Raw genomic sequence first — 15,226 nt, forward strand, 5'->3', positions numbered from 1 at the left:
CTGTCTTTCTTGCGTAATCTGCCTGAGTCCTTGTCTGAACAATCAATTATTTTTACCTCTGAAATACTTGACCCGTTGCGCTGTGTAATTTTCAGTTATCATTTTGTGTGAGCGAGGCAGTTTCTCAAATGTTTAGATTTGACCATATTTTTGCTGTGATACTATATGATTCTTTAGCATTTCTTTCAACAATGTATTTTTCTTATAGGCTTGAAAAGGGCTATATGACTAGCCGAAAACGTTCGCTTGTTGTTTTTTGTTTTTATAATGTTAAATGTAGTGTTGTTGCTTAGTTATGTCTGTTTATGCTTAGATATTGTAAATAAGCATCTGTATTGGAAGTACTACAATAAGGTAAATACACATTAATGAAAGAAATTTTACAAGTGGAATGATCAACATCTAGACCAGGGGTTCTTAACCTTTTTTCTTTCATTACCCACTTCCGCTACTTAATAAACCTATATTCCCCACATACTTTTAAAACTGACTGAAAAATCAAAATGAATCCTAGTAACCTGTGTGACATATCTGTCATAGCACAATGGTATTTAACAAAAAGAACAATTTCAATGAGAAGAATAACATTAAAGATTGTCCATTAATGTCAATGCGATTTTTGTTTTTGCTTTTCAGTGACGATCGAGTCAATGTCAGGCTCTATTTTTGAGATTGCACAACGCAAATCTGATTCCAGATGAATTGTAAAACAATGCACTAGGACTCGGTGTTTGTTAAAAAATATTACTTTTGTGACTAACTAATCAGATTTACATCCTTGGATATTCGAGTAAAACTTAAAACAATTTCCCACTTCCAGACCAGAAAGAATTTCCCACTGCATGGATATTCAGTAATTTCCCACTGGTGGGAAATTTCCCACCGTTTAAGAACCACTGCACTGGAGTACACATAGAACAACAAACCCAACTTCAAATTACCCACTTGAAATCCTCAAATTCCCCACTAGTGGGTAATTACCCACAGGTTAAGAACCCCTGATCTAGACCAATAATATTGGCATTTTTATTTTTGATGACAGAGGCCTGTAACCACAGACATATATGTCTGTGGTTGAAGAAAGTGACCTCTTTACCAAAATTGTAGAGGCCTGTAAGGATTTATCCCACAAGATAGCAGTACCACCATGTGGTCTTCCAACTAGAATACCAGACTCATAGTCAATGTTAGAGATACCAAAGCCATTGTAGGAAAATAGGCTACCTTAGCTCATCACGAAAAGCAATTAAACCCTTTTTTCTATTTAGGTACGGTACCGTAGGCCCTACTTGTTTGTAGCCTAGTTATTTTAACAAATAGTTGAGTGAATGCATGGTTGCCAATCTTGGTTTGGTTTTGAATCTTTATCCTCGGACTGACAAAGCCTTGATAGGTTATTCCTGGTAGTTTCGCGTAGCCTACTTGTAGAGGCTCTTGACGCAGGGCCGGTTACCAAGATTGGCAGAGTGAAGTTTTCCTATTGTTAAAGTGTTCTTGCCGGGGAATTATTCCATTCACTAGGTGCCGCTGAATGGAGAGCAGTCCTGAAATGCGTTGCTCAAGCGCACACTCCGAGAGTCGAACCAGCGTCGCTTGATCTTGAGCCCGGCGCGTATCCACTGAGCTATCTGTCTGAAAGGTGTGAAGAACTGTAAAAACACTTACAATTTGGGACTGATATAATCAATCGTTCTGGAAGAAGTTTGTATAGTAGCCTATCTCTTTGCTTGGGCTCCATTTTAGAACCCGAAAAAAAATTGGGCTACTTTTGGCATAAGCTTGGGCTCTTTTTTATATTAACCTCTGGCAACCCTACCATCTGGCAATCTTGTGGTTTGCGACTGCGAGGTTTGCTATATTTAAAGACGGAGCAAGTTCAACTCTCGGGGTGTGCGCTTAAGCAACGCCTTTCAGTACTGCTCTCCATTCAGCGGCACCTAGTGAATGAAATAATTCCCTGGCAACAACACTTCAACAATCGGAAAACTTCACCCTGCCAATCTCGGTAACTGGCAAGTATGCGAAACTACCAGGAATAACCTATCAAGGCTTTGTCAGTCTGAGGATAGGGTCATTCCATTATATTTCAGGTCATGAAAAAACCAATATGTACTCTTGGAAATGTTTCATACTTTGGCAGTAAGTTCACAATCATTAACTGAGCATACCAAAAAAAAAAAATTTTGAAATTGACCAAGTGGTTTAGAAGTTGTGGGGGTTTGAAATTCACCACCTGACAGGGGCATCGTGCCCCCCAAAATTCAAGTTTTGCTAATATCTCGTAATTTATAGCTAAAAAAACAACCAAAATATGTAGAATACCACTTTTGGGGACAAGGAATCTGAATTTCTTGTCAAAATTGGTGAAAATATATCATTTATAGATGAAAACAACGTTTCAAAAATTTGGGGGGGGATAACTTTGGGGGGTGCTTTGGCCATGTAGCCATGACCAAACTCAAAATTTTTTTCCTGAAATCATTTACCTGTTCATGTTATGACTTTATGATGAGTTATTTTAGTTGTTCCATCTGTTTTTTGAGAGGGACTGCAGTTTAAAACTGATACTCAGTTTGGCAAAATTCCAATTTCTTTGACATGAAGTTTTGGCATTTTTGAAACAGCAAATTGCAATATCTGTCATCAGACAGTGATTTGTTTCAATCCATATGATCAAAAAAGTTAAAAGTATAATTAAATCCCATAGGTACAGCTTAGAAATTATTGAGTGACGATCAAGTAATAAAAAAACACCAAATTGCACATCAGTCTAGTTAAAAAGTTTTTCAAGTTTGTTCAGTTCTTGCGAGCTAAAAGTGTAACGTCTACCATTGGATGTAGAAGGTGGAGTTAGTTTCAAAAGTGCAGAAATGGGTAGCATCCAGCATATCGTCTTTTCCAAACCAAACTGTTTAACAACTCCTTTCCTGCTGAATAATAAAAACATCATGGCCAGGCAGTTTTCTACTTCAATGAAAAGTTAGTTCAGAAATGATAAGGGTGCATGTGCTGGTTTGATGTTTTTATTATTATCATATTATTATTTATTATTATCATGGCCAGGCAGTTTTCTTCTTCAATGAAAAGTTAGTTCAGAAATGATAAGGGTGCATGTGCTGGTTTGATAAGAAACGGTAGCAAAATCTTGATCAGACTAGCTGTGTGATATCAGCTGAATAATAAAACATTGGTAGTTTGACACATAAAACAATTCTTAAAGAAATGGACCATAATATGGCTGAACCCTGCAAATATTGTGACAAAGCATCAGTTATGTTTCAATTATTTTCATTTTTTCGATATATATGGGTTGATATTTTCCAAGTTGAATATTTTGGTTTATGCAAAACTTACATCAATCAAATTTCGTGAAAATATTATACTTCAATTGCTTTGTTTGAAAAAAAATTTTTTTTTGGGGTCTTTTTCTCAACGCTCCGAAATATTCCCCCAAACTTAGCGTATCAAAAATAAATTAAGAAAAACTTTAAACCTAAATTACCATTTGAAATGTTTATTTTAGCATATTTTTAATAACAATTTATGGTAAATGAATTCTTTGGATCTTAAATTGGTAAAATGCATGTTTTCCAGAGTTGTCGGTATTTTACCCGACCCAAAAAAACCCGGGTGGTTTTTTTTTAAAAACCCACTTAAAAAACCCATAAAAAAAACCAGAGCATCATATTTGTCCAATTTTTATCAGATAAACAAACTTCAAATTAGGACTTAAGGATGTGATTGTGAAGGAAATTTCCAAGGATAAATTGAAAACACAGTGGATATTTCTGTACACAAAAATCAAGTAATGCCACTTTGTACTACACTAAAACTCATTTATGCAAGAAGGCCTAATCAGCCCTAGTGCATTATTTTATTGAGTTATGCCAACATGTACTGTGAGTGAGAGGCACTTCATTGGTAAAAAGTAGTATTTAAGGTGAAATAAGCATGAATCTACCTTTTTTGCATCTTTTTTCTGTGCAACCCTGATGTTTTCAGTGCGAAAATCGTTCAAGGTAAAGAGTTATTGTCAAAAAATGAAGACGCAAAATAAAAAAATGACTGTGCTCAGCTTCCAAAATCCTACTAGTGGCCAAAAATTCAAAGTGCTCTATCTCGGCCCCAATGAAGATACTTCAAAATTTTTTTTGCTACTTTCATCATTTTTTAGTATGTAAAAAATATGTCAAAATAAGCAAAATCTGTGACTGGTGGTTACAAAATTTGAAAAAAATCGGATGATTAAAAGTGGAATGCCCCACTGTACAGTGTACAATGTTAAAAAAGCATTTAAAATTTGCAAAATTTTAGAAAGAATTTTGACCACCAGTCCAAGCAAGGAACAATATGGAACAACAAAATTGGAGTGTGTTTATCAAAATATAAGTCCAACTTAACATCCCCCCCCAAAAAAATGTTTATTTTTTCTTCGACTACATGGGCAAATTTCTCCCCAAAATATATACCTCAAAAAATATTTATAATCGAATTACTCCAAAACTAACCTACATGTTTTTCTTATATTCTGTTAGCAAATTTGGATTCCTCATCCCCCATAATGGTATTCTACATATTTTCATCAACTTCCTAGCTTCAGTATAACAGATATTGGGGCATTTTTACTCTATGGAGCTGAAATACTGCCACCGTGTGGTTAAAATTGAAAATGATGTAACTTTAAAACCCCTTGACCAATTTCGAAATTTTTTTTTTGTTGAGCTCAGTGGGTTGCCATCTCTTGCCATCTACAATTCTACATATGTCAAAATAAACCAAATCGGAGAGGGTGGGTGGCATTTCCTCTAATTTTGACCTGAAATATAATGAAATGACCCGATAAAGATTCAAAACCAAGAACGTAGTTCATGTTGTTTGGTTGTGTAATGTGTAGTAGTGCAAAAATAACACTGATAAGAAAACTCACCATTAATTTGTTATTTATAATCTTCTGAAATATAGAGACAACTTAAAAAGATGTTGCAAGACAGACGTCCCTCACTGACGCTATAAAAGATGATTCAACTCTTATTGGCGATACCAAAAACACGCTGCTATATCATCATACTTCTTATGCTCTTACATGTGCAGGAAGTTAATTTAAAAAACAAAGCTTTTTTAATTATTTTATCTTGATAATCAGCTGCCATATTGTGTATATATTTGGTTTGCAATCTATAGGCTACTTAATATCTTTGCTGCAAACACTTTATTTTCTGTATAAAATCTGTAGTTAGTCCTTGTTTTGATAGTCCGTTACCTAATTACAATATGAGTGTGTGTATTACCGGTAGTTTGTTTTTGTGATGTTGTTAGGTTCAGTCGTGTTCTCATTGCTTTAAGAATTGGTGCTTCAGTTGTTTCTGGAACGAGGAGGCGACTGATTCTTAACCAATTCATCTACTTGTTTTAAAGTATCAGGTTTGGTGGCCGTGCTTAATTAACTATATTTATCGATGCATATGCCGCAATATTAGATCTTTTCATGCACGTCTTAAACCATTAAGGTTTTGCCACGTTTTTCTTTTGTTGGTTTTGTTACTGTATTTCTTTTTCACAATATCATTTCTTTTGCATTCTGACAAAGAAAAATAAATTGAATTGAATACTCTTTTTTCTCTTTAATATGCAGTAGCTGTAGGCTATAGGCATTGAAAGTAAGCCCAGGACATGAAAAATTGCTGTAAGTTAGTGGTATGCCATGCTATCATTGGATCAATTGGAATTCTTTTAGTGATTGCAGGAAGTCTTCTCATTGGTTTAAAAGTTGCTGATGAAATTGTAAACACTCAAGTTGACAAGGTACTATATAGGTCTATTATTAGTTATAATTACGGTAAAGGCTATATTTTCTATATATTGTGAATATAGCCTCTGAGGCTATATTTGCCTGTTTGCTAAAGCTAAAGGAAGATGTTTGACCGTAATATGTGTTCAGGCGTACTGTATAGTGTATAGTATACACTCCTTATTTTTTAGTGAAGCGTAAAGTTGCATGTTGCATGTAATACCTAAACGTATGAAGGCGGTAGCAATAAAACAAAAATATTGCAAAATGAAAACCCTCAAATTAATATATTGATGAAACTATTTTTTTTTTCAAATTGTTAATTTTTACAAGCAGGCTATTGTTAATTTTTACAGCCACCAAAGTTACTTATTAATGGAAAAAATGTAATAAGTCGAAACAGTCATTTCCCTACACTAGGCTAGCAAGTTTCAAAGAGAATTTGACTCATTGATATGGAAAAAATAGTTGTGTGATCATATGACGTGCAAGTTTGTTTGGCAAACGTTCACCACATTCCTTTGAGGAAAGAAAACTTACTCACTGAAATTCTAGCTCAATTTAAAAAAAATAAAAAAGTCTAAACTTTTGAAAAGGCGTAAAAGATTGGGTTGTGCTCAAATTAAAAATGTGCCACAAAAAAGCCATTAACATCAAGTCGCATTAATCTAAATCAAATTTTATTTAAAAAAAAGCTCTTCCAGGATGTCGACTGATCTCAATCACAGACACAACATACGAGCCACTAATTCTGTCGAAAAGAATAACTAATACACACAGTTCTTCATTGTTTAAACAAACAAATATGTCATGCTCGAGTGAACAGGTGAATATAGCCTCTACAATATATGTTAAGAATAGCCACTGCATATAACAATCATGTTATATTTTGCACCCTTTGCGACAACATACAGTAGGCCCACACTGCGATAACAGATGCAAGACAACAAGAAGCAGCGAAGAGAAATATCGTTTTCGAGTCAGCTGCCACCCTTATTTTGCCTGCTATCAAGTGTCTTTGCTGAGACACAGCTGCATGCTCTGGAGCGGTGTCGAAACGGTGTTCTTTCGAATGTTGCGTTTGAGCCTTTACCAATCACCAATGCAGCTTACAACTTATGATATTATATATTATATAAACTTTTCTACTTTTATGTAAAATTTTAACACAATCACGATAATTACCATACAAGAGAATCATAGTTTGCTGTCTAATGTCTATGACTATAATATTTACTGCCTTTTAAAAAAGAAGCTTGCCTTTTTTAGCTGCTTGAGTTGCCTGTTGGTCAACAAGGAACAAAAACAGAGTTAATAGTCACAATAAATCCTTCTTCTACAATTACTTAAGGCAATATTGCAAAGCATCTGTATGAAGGTCTATAGGACTTCAGTATGATACCATCAGGATTCAGGAAGTGCTTTTAAGCAATTCAATTTATTTTAGCAAATCATTTAAAATGAAGCAGTTCACTCCATGATTCTATTTGGCACACAAACTTTCTTATATAATATCTTAAAGTCAACTCTGAAGCCTTATAGTAATATTTTTACTTTTGACAGGAATTAGTTTTAAGTTTGAGTTCATCATTGCTTTCTCAATGGATCAACCCAAAACCACCAATATACATGCAATATTGGCTGTTCAATGTTACAAACCCTGAAAATATATCTCGTGGAGAAAAGCCGACTGTAGAAGAAATTGGACCATTCACGTACAGGTAATATTTTATTGCTATGCTTAATAGAAGCTTTACATTGATGCATTGCTTTGCAGTTTGTTTGATTTTGCATCCATTAAGCAGTTTTTTTTTCACCTTGTTTTCAAACTCATCTTAATTCGTTTATGTGCTGTTTGCATTGACCTTAGTTCTAGAGTTAAGCTTCCAAGTTTCTGCACCACATGTAATACTAAGAAGGTTGCATTGGTTATTGACTTCTTTTTTGTAAAAAAGTGGCAATTTTGATTTGAAAACAGTTTTGAACTTGCTAAACAACTGCTGCCATACCTTGGAAAATTCTTGCCATTTTCTTCACTGGAGTTGGTTATAACTTTTTGATCAAGATGAGTGTATTTATCAACTTTTTCAATGGTGATTCCATCTAGTGTGATATTGCTGCTTGTTTCTGAATATGTATTATTGTATTAAACACGACTTTTGTTTCGTTATTCTTCATTTGAAGACCAATCTTTTCTGCTTTTTGCATTAAATTCTTTTATCATTGTTTGTAGTTTGTTTGGCTAATCAAATATATATTAAAACTATATCATCATCAGAATGTAAATGATTGGTTTTTTACAGTCTATTTTGATTCTCTTTTCTTTACAATTAAGCTGTTTAAAAGTTTCTTGTAGGACTGCTGGAAAAATATTTTGGAGATATTGTGTCACTAGGGATGGAAAATTTAGAATATTGGATTCGAACAATTCGAATCCAGTCTGTATGTCATATATTTTTTAGCTTCATATTTGCGTTATTCATCACTGATGGACTACCGCAAGCACCGCAACATGTAGTTACAGAAAGGGCACACACTGATAGGCATCGCAGTTGCCAGTTTTGAGGTTTTTCAATATAAAAACTAATGATGTATATATCGATATATCAGTGATATCGGCCATTTTTGAAATATGAGTATCGGCAAAATTTGGCCGATATTAAATATATAAAAAAAATGGATTTAAAAAATGAATGAGGCTGTTCACCAATCACCAGACATTTAATTAAATAACATGATGCGTTCTGCTACTAAAAAATGCATTTGCTGCTGATTTTTCAGTCAACAAAGATATGGATTTTTTGAGGTAGTAACTACTAACTAACGCCACACTGATGATCATGTAGAATAATAACAACCTGTTTAAATGTTTGATACCTCACACTCCGATAACTTCTTGCCCGCACCTTTAGGCATTGGTTACTTCCAGTGATTCTTTCATTAAAACAAAACGTTTTGTTTCAGCAGTTTTGCGTTGTTTCATTCTTAATCATAAATTGTAAAGGAGACTCAATTTCTTCAATGTTTATCATCTGTGTTTCTTTTTTACTCCCAACAGAACTTGCTAAGTTTTTCGTCCATACGACATCATGAAATTACATCTCAAATCGACGTAATGAAGTAACATCATCTCAATATTTTATAGAATATAATAATGAATCAACAAAGTCGATCATCACAGATGGTTTGGTATGCAATGTGACACTACCCAAAACATCTCCAAATGACCAAAAATGAACCCTGTAAAAATTTCAGAGAGATTGAACTTTGTTTAGAGGTGCCAGATTTACCTTGAAAATTAAGATTTTTTCCCTGTGCAAACATATGGGAATTGGGAAGCTACAGTCTGTAAAACCATACTTGACACACTGAAGTTGTAATTATCTAACTGTTGATATAGTTGTAGGCAATGTCCTCTTTTAAACTGGGTTTTAAATCTGTTTTTATCAGCATGATGTTGTTCCATTTCACTGACCACCATTGCTTGGCTGCCATGTTGATTGTTGATAGTCTTAACAGTAGATAAAATTATGTCACACCAGCTACAAAAGCTTTGTCTGTAGTTGAGCAAATATTCTAGATTCAGCTAAAGCTAGTTCCTTTCAGCAATTCTGGTCAGAAGTCTGGTGCTTGTGTCCTAATTTCACAAGAATTGAACCATATTCTGGAACTAATATTACAAAAAACCTTCTTGACTTGCCTTGGGCCATCATCTGGGCTAGACATTCTCCTTTTTAAGCAATTTAAATCAAAATGGAGTTCATTGAATAAAGATGGGTATGTGACATTGGAAAAAGATGACAGCAGATTTTCTGATGAAATCATACACTTCTGTATCCACCATTTGCGTAACAATAATCAACCAAGAGACGACTGCCAAGAACTTCTAGAAGTATCGGTCATAATGCTCAATGGAACACCACCGCATGGAATTCGATTCTGTCATCCTGGTGCCCTTCATCGCGCCAGATGGATGGCAACTGCTGTATAGTGTATATGCACTCAAAATCTGGTTATTTCGAATGCAGTTTGATTTGTCAAGTCAGGAGCAACGTGGTTTAAAGCGATTTGTTCTGTTTGTTTTGAAGGTGTATATGTAAAATCATGGTTCACAGCACCTTCAGCTAAATGTGCACCACGACATGACCTGGAGCTCTTGAAAAGGGTAAATGAGTATGAGCAACATGATGCAGGTTTATCGCAAAAAGCCATGAAAACATTTTCGAGGCACTTATGGTATATTATAAGTGAACTTGTGGGCCTGGCATTTTTTAATGATGCTGTTTCTGTTACTCAAAAAAAGCCATGGTTTCCGCGTTAACTCATCAAAGCAGTACACCTTCAAAGCGTCTTTCTGAGTACCAGATGATATTTCATCAAAAGATCTGTCGCACTTTGTCACATCAAACACCATGAGATTTTTCCAGATTCTCAACTTACCATGTGACTTTCTGAAGGTGGAAATCACATCATGGAATGTTGATGACAATTATGAGAAAGCGCAAGCCATTGTTGGTGGGCTCCATGTAATCAATGACTTTGCCGAAAGAGGTGTTGCTTTGATGCAAAGTTTTAACAACGAATTAACGAAAGATGAAGAGAAATTTCAATACATTCTACAAGTTGTTCTACATTCAACAGCACCGGCATGCTCTTCCGACTTGCAGCAAAAAAAAATCTTCAGAAAGCGTATCAATCTACAGACTGAATTTATTATGTATTTATCTTTAGAATGCACTAGTTAATCTTGTTGCAAGTGAAACTTTTAGTTTTCCAGTAATATACTTTGGAATTATATTAATGATGCACGAAGCACAGTACCAGAAAATTATATCAGTGTTTCCTACTGCAGAGTTGGATGAGAGTACAGTATTCTTACATATCATTATTCTCATGGTTAATGTCCGTTCTGCCATGATATGTTATATCTTTTTGAGGTACAATTACAAATGTTACATTATCTTGGGTGGGTTTCGTAAATCGCTCAATTTATTAAATTTTCACCTGTAATCTGGCACCTCTAAACCTTTATCAAATTCTTTGAAACTTTCAGGAAAATATTTTTATATAAAAAGGAACCAAACAGAAGTGTGTGCACTACAATTTTTTAAGTTTAAAATTTTTGCATACATTTGAGGACCACCCTAATACGCAGTCAAATTTCATATCAAGAATAAGTGTAGCTCCCATTTCGCTTTAGAATTCTGGAATCTATGTAATCTGTGCAACATCGTAGGCATAAAGCCGGAATGGCCCGTTTCGGTGAGTCCGATTCGGTGATTCCGATCCCTTAAAGGGGGATTTTTTTAATTTTTTTTTTAAATTATTGGGTACAGTAGCCTAATTATCATTGCCGTTTTAGGGTTAGAGGTTAAGAACTCACCGAATCGGACTCACCGAATCGGACTCACCGAATCAGACTCACCGAATAGTAGCAGACCCGCGTAAAGTGCACTCTCGCGTTTTGCAATGGAATTCAAAGCACTGGAATTTTAAGAATGCTTATTCGCACCTTGGCAATTGTGTCACACATACGTAGTTTTGCGGTCTCCTTACATTGTGTGTTCGTGAATAGTGATTGCATTGCTCCCAGCAGTGCTTTTCCAAACAAAACTGAGGTTCCTTTTAAGTGGCTGCAATAATAGTATCTGACGAAACTAACTACGGTATATAATACTAAAAAAGTCACTTCAGATTTCAGTAATGTAGTTGTATCGCATCATAGCGTTGTTATTATCTTCTGGTATCGGGACTGTTAGCCTTTATTTGTGGTGTTTTCTGTTCAATGTTCTATTTGTAATCAAGTTTTTGGATTCCGTTATGCCTGCTGTGTTACACCTTCTGGTATCGGGGCTGTTAGCCTTTATTTCTGGTGTTTTCTGTTCAATGTTTTATTTGTAATCAAGTTTTTGGATTCCGTTATGCCTGCTGTGTTACACCTTCGTTCCCATACCTGGACTTAGAATAAATGTAGACGTAAATGTAAATAAATAAACACTGAAGACCACCAGATTCTGATCACCTCTCGCCACCATTGTGCCCAGAGGTGTCGTCCTAACGACGGCTGTGTATGAGCGGGAGTCTCATTATGCAGTACGCCTTGTCTGCTACAAGTCCATATTATTTTTAAGGTTTACATCAGCTCCGCAAATCAGAAAAAACAAGATTGAGGCGCAACAAGATCTTTTACTGATTGGTTCAGTGAGGATTCATGGTCCCATTGGTTTCATTTTGAGTAATTAGACTCGTTTTTAATTTATTCTTAAAATTATAAGACATTACGTATTAAAATAACAATACATCATTTGAAGCAACATTTCGTATTTAGCATACATGGATTTGTTTTTGGCAGTTTTTTGTTGACCAGCATTTCGTTACATCAACGTAAATCAAGTAATGCAAGAGAGGTCATGAAGAGCAATTATCACTTGGCCTATAAGAAACCATAGAATGTGAAGCAAATAGGAATGGACATTTTAAATATAGTTGAGAATTGAGAAATCGAATCTATTCTAGAATAATTATAACAAATCCATCATATAAAATCCGATTTGATATATTTTCAACGAAAATAGTGAAACAAACACAAACTAAAGTCAAGGTTTTGTTTAGGGCACGAACTTTGCCAGTTAAAACGTAAAATAATTATAGTGCATTGTTTTTATGGCTTTCGAAACTTTTTCCTATCCACTAACAACATTTTGTTAACAATGTTATCATAACGTGGTCACTGGTCATAGCCTATCTTCATAAGAAAAACGTTTTGTTGATTTTGATTCCTTGCCATCAATTACTTTAGGCTACAAGAATTTTAGCTAGCTCCAGTAACAAAATATTAACAAGGAAAGTCATTTTAAGCTTGATTGCACATATGGATCTTGGCTATTTTCACACTTACTGGAGTTTTTGGTTTCTATTTAATTTAAAGGTGATCAAGAGTTGAAAATGTTTTTTTTTTCAAAATTAAAGCTACGGTATCTGTCAGGCCGTTATCATTAGATGCAGTATAGCAGGCCGTTTTGAGGAATTTTGGCATCATGAGGTGTCAAATGACTTCACAATGCTACGAGTATACCTGATCTAAGCCATCATGTGACACTTGTGAAAAACATACCTACTATTTATTGTGCAACTGTTTTCTTCAGGTTAAGGAATTTCATGCAGCATTTTCTGTATAGTAGCCTACAATACAATCAATCAAAGTTGTTGTTTTTTTACATCATTTTACATAGAATTTACATATACATATATAAGCTTTTCAATATATTTTAGGCTTTACCAACCAAAAGAAGATGTTGCGTTCTTCACCAATAACACTGTGATGTACAAATACGACCATACTCTTGTCTTTCAGCGAAACATGTCTTATTCTGATGTGGATTTAAGAATTACTCAGCTCAACGTACCTTTACTGGTTCGTAGAGTTGCGCTGTGAATTTTCAATATATATATATATCTTATGCACAGTTTGCACACTTATGTTTTATGCTTAAGAATTGAGATTATATATAATTAATTATTAACTGCAAACAGTGCACATCGTTTCGACCTTCCGGTCTCCTCAGTGCAGTTGGTACTCTGGTACACTGGAATGGCCATGGAGATATATGGGTGAAAACAAATGAAATCAACACAAAATTTTGCATTTTAAAACCTCGACGACACCGATTGTGATGAAAATCACATCATTAGTAAAAATGTATGAAAAATCATTTTCCCAAAATTTTGTCTTTCTACATCGAGTACTTTTCGAGATAGAGTGATTTAAAATTTTAATCATTTTCACCACTTGATGGCGCCATTTTTCACATTTTAACCCATATCTCGGCCAATTTTCATTGTAGAGACATGGTTGATAGCTCATTTGAAAGGTAATTTTAAGCTCTATCAACCTATCTAAAAATAATAAAACTTTATTTAATAATGAAAGAGGAATGTTGTGTTCTTGGTTGTAAACTTCCGACGAGCACAGCAAAAATATAAATTTTCAAATTTAAAGCAAAAATTTAAATTTGATTCTTCTTCTACAGCCATGCAAAATGTTTTGACCATTCTGTGTGTTTTTTAATAATTTTATTTTCCTTAGTCAATTTTTTTTTTGTTTTGTTTATCCTTACTAAATTTTTTATACGTATCTGCAGGATAACTTCCATGGGAATTAGTAACAAGCTAAATGCTGAGATATCTTAATTATAAATAAGTACAGCTTCGATGAAGAGGAGGTCTTCAACTCTTCATACAGTGTGTCTTTGATATAATTAAGCAAGAAGAGACTGGGAGTTATACAGATGCAGATGATTTAAATTATTTCTTTATTTTCGCAATGCTGCAACATTTTGAAAAATACAAATTCAGCTTGAGGAATGAAGTTGGCTACTGTAGCAGTTTGTATTGCGTGTGTCAGGAAATCTTTAAATAATATTATACAACATAGCTTTTTGTAGGTTCTAAAGATGAAATCCAATAGCCAAGATATAATGATAAAAATTCATGATTAAGCAATGACATTGTCCACCGTTACCTTCAGAGGTTAACTATAAGCAAATATAAATAATTTTAGTGGACATAACTCGCTACTAGACTACTAATAAAATATCCAAACAGTAAAAGCTGGTCACTTTATTTGAACAAGTCAAAAATGTGCAATATACATACATTACATCAGTGTTCCCTCCAAGGTTTTAATAATATTAATTTCTGTTACAGGGGAAATCCACTCAAAGCTAACTGTAGTTTATAAAATACCAAAAAATCCACACTTTACAAACATGCCAATGAAACTTATGCAACTTTATTTGATTGGAAGCAATCATCAAATCAATTTTGGCGATTAGGAGGTGTGCTTACATCATTGGGTGGGCATGGCTCTATACTTTGCATGCAAAATTGTAACATTATCGCAAAAACAAAAGTTCTGGCACAAATTCCAAGCAGCAGCTATTTGATAGCAATGCATTAACTTTCATTTTAAACCACGAAAATCGAGTACCAGTATGCCAAAAGTACGAACACTGAATCTTTGTTATCGTGATCGTACTGTTAATTTGCATGCAAAGTAGAAAGTACCGGTACTGTATAGGGCTATGCCCACCAAATGACGTAGACACACCTCCTAATCAACAGAATTGATTTGCTGATTGATTTCAAATGAAAGTTCTAAGTTGCACAAAACCTTTAAAACTTTTAGATGTAGTCCTAGAATATTGCTTAAAATACATATTTTACCTAAATAACTGACTTTGGTGGGAACACTGCATTACACGTTAGTTCACTGTTCAAGTTCCAATTGAATTTTTAAAGCTAGCATCTGTTCGGCATGCAACAACTCGTTGTTGGTGAGGGAATATGTCCTTCCAGAGCTTGCAGTAGTTTAAGGATCCACTGATGAAAATAGAGAATTGCGTGGCACTATCAGAACACCATCTTTTCTTGGCAATG

General features: G+C 34.5%; 1 protein-coding gene and 1 long non-coding RNA gene across 2 annotated transcripts in view; both read left to right on the forward strand.

Moving 5' to 3' along the window:
- Window positions 1-214: 214 nt before the first annotated feature.
- LOC145770039 (uncharacterized) lies at window positions 215-5,632 on the forward strand. Its single transcript, XR_014289125.1, has 2 exons — window positions 215-354; window positions 4,963-5,632. It is a non-coding gene; the product is annotated as an uncharacterized LOC145770039 (long non-coding RNA).
- Window positions 5,633-5,636: 4 nt separating this feature from the next.
- Window positions 5,637-15,226, forward strand: part of LOC145770030 (lysosome membrane protein 2-like) — a 78,603-nt gene continuing 69,013 nt past the window's right edge. The window contains exons 1-3 of the mRNA XM_082581616.1: window positions 5,637-5,802; window positions 7,352-7,509; window positions 13,061-13,202. Of these exons, the coding sequence (XP_082437742.1) occupies window positions 5,671-5,802; window positions 7,352-7,509; window positions 13,061-13,202 (432 nt within the window). The 5' untranslated portion in view covers window positions 5,637-5,670. The remainder of the gene's footprint in view (window positions 5,803-7,351; window positions 7,510-13,060; window positions 13,203-15,226) is intronic.

This window comes from Aplidium turbinatum, chromosome 1, assembly GCF_918807975.1.
Source record: "Aplidium turbinatum chromosome 1, kaAplTurb1.1, whole genome shotgun sequence".
NCBI classification, from domain to species: Eukaryota; Metazoa; Chordata; class Ascidiacea; order Aplousobranchia; family Polyclinidae; genus Aplidium; species Aplidium turbinatum.